This window comes from Pseudonaja textilis, chromosome 5 (assembly GCF_049901715.1).
Source record: "Pseudonaja textilis isolate UNSWEBS1 chromosome 5, rPseTex1.2, whole genome shotgun sequence".
NCBI lineage: Eukaryota > Metazoa > Chordata > Lepidosauria > Squamata > Elapidae > Pseudonaja > Pseudonaja textilis.
Window position 1 is genome coordinate 74,566,272 of NC_141994.1, and position 8,269 is coordinate 74,574,540.

Sequence of the window (8,269 nt, forward strand, 5' to 3'; positions counted from 1 at the left end):
CAACCAAATGGGAGTCGAGGGTCTTTCTTTCTTAGAGGTCCAAATTGGGGCCGGACTGACAGCAACCCTGAATAGCTACTCACCCTGAAGGCTTGGATTTCTGCCTGCGACATAGATGATAACCGTGGGCAGGCTACCCTTCCGTGGCAGGAGAGCCGTGCCCAGGGGCAGAGGTGGGCACTCACCTGGCAGATGCACTGCAGGCACGACTCCGGCTGAAAACCTTGCCCATGGGCATAGCGCTCCCCTTCGAAGATGCAGTCATGGCACACGGGGCAGCAGGGGCCCGGAGCCGGGTGCGAGCAGAGGGTAGCTTTGCAAGGCACTGGCTGGCAAGAGGCTTTGCCCCCAGGCTGGCAGAGAGAGAGAGAGAGAGAAGAATAAGGTCCCTCTAGCCATCTCAAGAACGTAAGAAGAGTCCCAAGCAGAGGGAGTCCGCCCAATTCATCAAAAAAAGTCAAAATGGCAGCCGGGATGGTGCGACTGAATAGTGCCAAAGTGATATTTATCTGCAATTAGTCTTTTGTTCTTAGTAGCCTTTCGTAACCTCGAAAGGGTTTACTCTTATCTGGGACAATTCATTTGAAGTGACTGTTGGCTGTGAATGCACAGAATTCACAGCGCCGCATTAAAAAGGGTTGCTTTCATACATATTTCACGTTTGTTTGATTTGAACAAGGCTTGGGTCAGAACACAGTGCTCTGAATCAGGGGCATTCCAAAGCTGGCCATTTGAAGACTTACGGACTACCATTCCCAGAATTCCACAGCCTTCCAGGCTGGCTGGGGGACTCTGGGAGTTGAAGTCCATGCCTCTTAAAGTGGCCCCGCTTGAGAAATACTGGAAGAGAGCTTTGATATTTAGGGTTATCTTCGATTTTTTGAAACCTCTGCATAGCGGCACGGACGCGGTCATGCTCTTGACTTTTTTGACCTTTCTTGGTTTGAGGTGGGGTCTGCAGGGCAACAACGCGGGGGTCTTACCCCACAGGAGCACTCCTGGCAAGGGTCCAATGCCGACAGCCACTGGGTGCCCTCGGGATACTCCTGTCCTGCGTGCTGGCACACTAGAGGCAGGGGAAAAGTTGGGGGTGAGGTTCCCAGATTTTGGGGTACCCAATCACTTTGCCACCCAGCGTCTTTTCTAGCCAATCGCTAACCAGGTTGTTCTTACCGTGGGCGACGTTTGTTGGGTTTGGGCACCGTGGGCAACATTCGCCGGGTTTTCGGCTGGGTTTGGCACATGAGGCTGGTGGACACGCCACGGGAGCGCAAAGCACGTTGCCCCCGAGGCAGCTGCAGCGGCGGCAGGGGTCTGAGGGTGGCGCGAAGACCGCTCGGTGGGCGTATTCCTGACCTTCGTAATGGCAGCCCTCACAGAGGGGGCAGCAGGCATCCCTGGTGGGGGGCACGGGGTGGGCACACTGCTGCGGGCAAGGCTTGGGCTGGCACGTCACCGTTCCTGCCTGGAGAGAGAGAGAGGGCAAGGAGCTGGCAAGAGGGGTGGGCAACGGCCAGTGGGCTGCCTCCCAGTTGAGAGACCATTCTTGGGGGAATGAGACCTGACCCGGAGTGGTGCTATTCAGCCGGTTTTGGACCGGTTCTTGGGTCCGGGTAGGGGAAATGTTGACTCGCCCCACCCACTTCTCCTATATTCTATTGTTTCTTAGCTCAGCTCAGGCTCCGACATTCCACCCCCATTCAAATCATAAGTCTCTAGCCACGTCTCTGAGAGTAAAAAAAAAAAAAAGATTTATTAGGAGCGACCGTGCCGGCATTATCCGGGTGAAGCCAACTCTAAGGCACATCCTTCGTTTCATCCTTGACCCTGGTCTTCCCCAACCCTTGGCTGAGCTAAGAAACAGCTGATGGTCGGTGGGGTTGTTCTCTGCGGAGCTTTGCTGGCTGAGGAACTCTGGGAGTTGAAGTCCACAAGTCTTAAAGGGGCCAAGGTTGGAGACCCCTCCTCTATAGAGATTCTCAGTCACCCAACTCGTCAACACAGCGCGATTTAAGGGCCGTTTGCAGCATCCTGCGGTCCCTGGACCAGGTTTTATGATGGTTTGGCCAAAAACTGGTGCTTACAATGTTTTTGGCAAAAATCTTGAAACAATGGCTTCATTTAGTGACCCCAGGGTTTATTTAAGGACCGTGACGTTAACACAAAATGGCTGCTGCTGCGTTTGCATAAAGACCATTGCAAAAAGCAAAAAGTAAAACCGAGTCCTAAAATCGCACTCAAGTCATAAAATGGATCCATTCAGGCTCTGTTATGGTCGTGAAATGAGGACTTGCTGTAGCTTGTACCCCCTCCCTCTCCTGTCGCAATAACTCAGCCCCTCTGCCCGCACTACTGACCAGACATTGGCACTCCTCGCAGGGCTGGTGTGGGGAAGCAAAGCTCTCTCCATCCCCGTAGTCCTGACCCTGGAACCTGCAGCCTGGAAAGGGGAAAAGAGGCCACTCAGTGTTGGAGTAAAGAAACCCCTTCCAGCCCTTTAAGAAGTTGGGAGGGTGGGGAATTCTGGGAGTTGAAGTCCACCCATCTTAAAGCGGCCAAGATTGGTCAGGATTGGGCTTTGCTCCTTTGGGTTTTTTTTCCTTTTTTCTGTTATGAATTTTAAAGCAACCTGTGAGCGAGCGAGCGAGCGAGTGAGTGAATAGCAGCCCTGCAGATAAGGGGTAGAAGCATCTCTTGAAGTCACTCACCCTGGCACAGGGGGCAGGCGCACGGGCCGGGCACGGGGTGGGCACAGTTGGCTGGTGTGCAAAGTTTCTTCATGCAATGAATCGAGCCCGCCTGCAGAAAGAGGGAGAGGGAAGGGGAGGAGAAGGAGGAGAAGGAGAGAAAAAAGAAAGAGAGAGAGAGAGAGAGAATGTGAGTGTGAGTGTATGAGAGAAAGATGATAGGTAGAAAATATAGATAGATAGGGAGATAGATAGATAGATAGATAGATAGATAGATAGATAGATAGATAGATAGATAGATAGATAGATATGGATGGAGATAGATGGAGGTACATGGATATATATATATATATACACACATACATACATACAGAAAGAGAGAGAGAGGGATAGATAGATATGGATGGAGATAGATAGATATATAGAGAGAGGGATAGATAGATAGATAGATAGATAGATAGATAGATAGATAGATAGATAGATAGATAGATAGATATAGATATATATGAGAGAGAGAAACAGAAACACAGAGAGAAATGATAGAGAGAGAATGAGAGAATGCAAGAGAAAATGAGAGATGATAAGAGAATATATATAGATATAGATAGACAGAGAGAGAGAGACAGACAGAGACAGAGAGACACACAGAGACACAGAGATGATAGATATGACAGAGAGAGAATGAGAGTGAATGCAAGAAAAAATGAGAGATGATAGAGAAGAATGATAGAGAGAGAGAGATGATAGAAGTATGATAGAGAGACACACACACAGAGAGAGAGAATGAAGAGAGAGAATGCAAGAGAGAAAGAGAAGAGAAGAAAAGAAAAGAGAAGATGAGATAATAATGGAATAGAGAAGAGAAGAGAAGAGAAGAGAAGAGAAGAGAAGAGAATGCTTTATGGGCCTTGCTGTTCACTTCACAACCACAGAATTTATCTAATGACTTCTGCGTTCATTTTACAACCATAGCATCCCCTTAATGACCACCATCAAAAAGCAGGGGAAATCCTGCATAATCACATGGAGAACCGCTTAAAGGCAAGCATGACTTATGCCTGGAATTCCTGGCACAATTACAGTCGTAATACAAGGACTAGTGTTTTGAGGACAGGAAAAAGCCTGAGGCTTCCAGGCTGTCTGGCCACGTGTGTGTGCGTGTGTGTGTGTGTGGTCCAGATTCCAGCTGTTTGTGCAACAGGCAACTGTACGTGTCTTTATTGCACACACACACACACACCAGGGCAGCGTGAAAGATTTCGTGCTTTTCTTCCTTCTGGTTATTTTGGCTGGAGGATGGTGGGCAGACTTGGCACCTTCAGGCTTCCAAGGAAAAGGTTGGCCCAGCAAGTTTCTAGCCCCATCAGAGGCCTTTGCGGCCGTCAAAAACTCAGGCTGAGACTGTGTGAGAGAAAGTCCCCCTTGAGCGCATCCCTGACTTTTTCCAAACGGGGCCATTTTGTAGAGGGGTGGACTTCAATTCCCAGAATTCCTCGGCCCGCGAATTGGAGTCCACCCCTCTTCAAAGTTGCCCCGTTTGGAAAAAGACAGATTTAGATGATGTATAAAAAGAGCAAGCTTTGGTCGGTCTTTCTTTCTTTCTTTCTTTCTTTCTTTCTTTCTTTCTTTCTTTCTTTCTTTTTTCTTTCTTCCTTTCTTCCTTCCTCTCTCTCCCTCCCTTCCTTTTTCTGTCTTTTTCTATCCTTCCTTTTTTCTCTTTCTCTCTCTTTTTTTCTCCATTCTCTCCTTCCTTCCTTCCTTCCTTCCTTCCTTCCTTCCTTCCTTCCTTCCTTCCCTTTCCTTCCTTCCTTCCTTCCGTTTCTTTCCTTCCTTCTGTCTTTTGTTGCCCCTCTCGCTTTCTTTCTCTTTATTCTCCTCCCTCCCTCCATTTTCTTTTTCTTTCTTTCTTTCTTTCTTTCTTTCTTTCTTTCTTTCTTTCTTTCTTTCTTTCTTTCTTTCTTTCTTTCTTTCTTCCTTCCTTCCTTCCTTCCTTCCTTCCTTCCTCTCTCTTCCTCCCTTCTTTTTTCTGTCTTTTTCTTCTTTCATTCCTTCCTTTTTTCTCTTTGTTTCTCTCTCTCTCTTCATTCTCTCCTTCCTTCCTTTCCTTCCTCTTCATTCTCCACCCTCCCTCTTTCCCTTCCTTTCTTCCTTTCTTTTTCTTTATTTTCTTCCTTCCTTGTCTTTCTCTGCCCCTCTCTTTCTCTCCATTCTCCTCTTTCTTTCTTTCTTTCTTTCTTTCTTTCTCTTTCTTTCTTTCCTTCCATCTTTCTCTGCCCCCTCTCTTTCTTTCCTCCCTCCCCCCTCCCTCCCTCTTTTTCTTTCTTTCTTTCTCTTGTTTCTTTCTTTCTTTTTCTGTTTCTTCTTTCTCTCCTTTTTTCCCTTCTTCCTCTCCATTATCTCCTTCCTTCCTTCCTTCCTTCCTTCCTTCCTTCCTTCCTTCCTTCCTTCCTTCCTTCCTTCCTTCCTTCCTTCCTTCCTTCCCCTTCATGCTCCCTTTCCATTCCCCTCCCTCCCTTCCTCACCTGCTCCTGGCAACTGCCACACTCACCTGACAGGTGCACTCAGAGCAGAGAGGGTCTCCTGGATCAGGGACGGCTTGCCCATTGGCAACTGTGACCCCATGAAAGGCGCAGTCTATCTGGCGAGAGGAAGAGAAGTGAGTGGCTCGGCTGTAGCTGCTGCCGGGGGCGGGGGATGGGTACCCAGAAGTCAGTTTGGGGGGGGGTGTATGAGGATAGCGCACACCAAAGTCAGCAAGGTCACGGTCCACCCTCTTTTCTTTGTAGCCAATCATGCTTCCCTCCCGGGGTGGGATTGGAAAATCCCAGCAACCGGTTTGCTGCCCAGTTGCTGGGTGGGCGTGGCCTACTGGAACTTCTGGGCGGGCTGTTTTTTGCCTTCCCCGGAATCCGGAGGCTTCCCTCAGGCCTCTGGGAGGGCAAAAACGGTCCCTCCTGGGCTCCAGAGGCCCCCTGGAAGCCAGAAACACCGCTGCTTTAATTAAGAAGGCACAACAACGGTTGTATTTACTAAGGATTCTTAGGAAACAACAACTGGCTGAGAGTCTACTGACTACCTTCTATCGGAGTTCAATTGAGAGTACCGTATTTCCCCATGTATAAGCCACCCCTTTTTTCCAAAATTTTCAAGCCCAAAAAGTAGGGGGGTGGCATATACAAAGCAGGTACACTTTTTATACGTGAAAAATGCATAAAATAATAAAGTAGGAATAAACTGGTTTTCCAGCAGTATGCTATACTTTTTTGTAAAAATTGTACGTGATGATACGATTATGAGTGCGAGTACGCGATAGAAATGCATACGCTAGGCATCGGCCTGAATGCTTCGTTCAACTCTCGTTCCGATGCGTGATTGCTAGCGTCGCCGCACCGCGCTTTCGGCGTCATGACCGAAGTTGTAGATCTAGACGTCTAATTTTGTTTCTTTGTAAATTTTCTTTCTTCATAACTTGTTTCTCTAATAAAATATTTTTCAAAACTTCACAGTCCAAAAATTGGGGGTGGCTTATACAAAGGAGGTGCTTATACATGGGAAATACGGTATATTATCCTACTGTCTCTGTGTATGGTTCTCGAGCTGCACAGTGGCAGAGAAAAAGGCAATTCAGAGGGTGATGAAGATGGCCCAAAACATCATTGGCTGCTCACTCCCCTCTTTGGAAGAACGGTATAGGAACAGATGTAAGAGGAAGAGATTTAATATATTGAATAACTCCTCTCATCTGGGACATCAGCTCTTTGAACTATTACCATTGAGAAGGAGATTCAGGGTATTAAGAACAAGGACGACTAGATTTAAGAACAGTTTTTATCCAAGGGCAGTTTTGAGTTTGAATGCAGGGTCATAAGATTTTTGTGGAATTTAATGGCTGAGAGTAAGGGGGTATTTACATTTTTAAATTGTATAGAGATTATTGTATGGTTTGTTGTGTCTAGTTTTATTTTTCTTTCAATGGTGTTGTCCAGTTTTACTTGTGGAAGAGCACCTCATTTCGTTGCACCCGCTTGCGAGTGTAATGACAAATAAATTCTTATGTCTTATGTCTTATATCTTAGAAACAGGCCTGTTTTTGGACTTTTGGTACTTCTGGAAGGCCCATTTTTCCCACTCCCACAGCCTCCGCGTAGACCATGCACCTACCTGCGTCGAAAATTGACCACATGGGAAATCCTGAGAGGGACGAGGCGGGGTGGGCGGGGTCAGCCAGTCGTTTGAAATACCGGTTCGGGCAACCAGATGAAAACTTAATATCCAGTTCGCCCGAACCGTTCTGAACCGGTAGAATCCCAATCCCCGTTCCCGCCTTCTCCCGCCCTCCCATCCCTCGGACCTCACCATGGCACGTAGGGCAGCATTGGCTGGACGTCCGGAGAGGGTGGCTGCAGGGCGCCTGGAAACAGGGTTTCCGCGTGCAGGTGACGAAGCCGTCCAGGCAAGAGCAGAGACCACACGTGTCCTGGGGGTCCGGGAACTCCTGTCCATTCAGGTAGCGCTGGGAGGCGTATTCACACCCTTGGGACAGTGAGAGAAGGTTGCAGGAGACGCCCCAAAATTCACCTGGTGGGTATTCCTCGGAGCTTATGGCATCGAGAAGGGTAGGGGGTGGAGCATCGCGGAAGGCCTCTTCTGCTACGATGAGGGGGTGGGCTATTTGAAGGACCGACTCTGCCCCGCTACGTCCACCTGGCCCACCAAGAAGGTAAGGCAGGAGGTGTTATGGGTCCCCTCCTTCTTGAGGAGCAGGTGACAGTCTTGGTCAAGACTTATTTGCACAACTTGTAGTTGTGCAACAGTTACACCCATTCCTGGACCACCGTCCCCTTCGTACTCATTGATCACCTCCTGTCTTCTGGTGATTGGCCCAAAGGCACCCAACTAGCTTTCACACCTAAGGTGGGACTAGAACCCCCAGTCTCCTAGTGATTGGCCCAAAGTCCCCCAATTGGCTTTCATGTCCAAGGCAGGACTAGAACTCCCAGTCTCCTGGTGATTGGCCCAAAGTTACCCAGCCGGCTTTCATGCCTAAGACGGGACTAGAACTCCCAGTCTCCTGGTGATTGGCCCAAAGTTACCCAGCCGGCTTTCATGCCTAAGGCGGGACTAGAACTCACTGTCTCCTGGTGATTGGCCCAAAGTCACCCAGCTGGCCTTCATGCCTAAGGCGAGACTAGAACTCACCATCTCCTGGTGATTGGCCCAAAGTCACCCAGTTGGCTTTCAGGCCTAAGGCGAGACTAGAACTCACCATCTTCTAGTGATTGGCCCTAAGTCATCCAGTTGGCTTTCATGCCTAAGGAGGGACTAGAACTCCCAGTCTCCTAGTGATTGTCCCTAAGTCACCCAGTTGGTTTTCATACCTAAGGAGGGACTAGAACTCACTGTCTCCTGATGATTGGCCCAAAGTCACCCAGTCAGCTTTCCTGCCTAAGGCGAGACTAGAACTCACCGTCTCCTGGTGATTGGCCCAAAGTCACCCAACAAGCTTTCATGTCTAAGGCGGAACTAGAACTTACAGCCTCCTAGCGATTGGCCCAAAGTCACCCAATGCCTTCCATGCCTGA

At 48.7% G+C, this 8,269-nt stretch overlaps 1 protein-coding gene across 1 annotated transcript in view; it reads right to left on the reverse strand.

The window, feature by feature from the left end:
- Positions 1 to 8,269, reverse strand: part of KCP (kielin cysteine rich BMP regulator) — a 75,358-nt gene that overhangs the window by 26,895 nt on the left and 40,194 nt on the right. Inside the window, 7 exon segments of the mRNA XM_087935617.1 lie at positions 186 to 353; positions 984 to 1,066; positions 1,174 to 1,465; positions 2,358 to 2,440; positions 2,709 to 2,799; positions 5,236 to 5,321; positions 7,044 to 7,391. Coding sequence (XP_087791743.1) covers positions 186 to 353; positions 984 to 1,066; positions 1,174 to 1,465; positions 2,358 to 2,440; positions 2,709 to 2,799; positions 5,236 to 5,321; positions 7,044 to 7,391 — 1,151 coding nt within the window.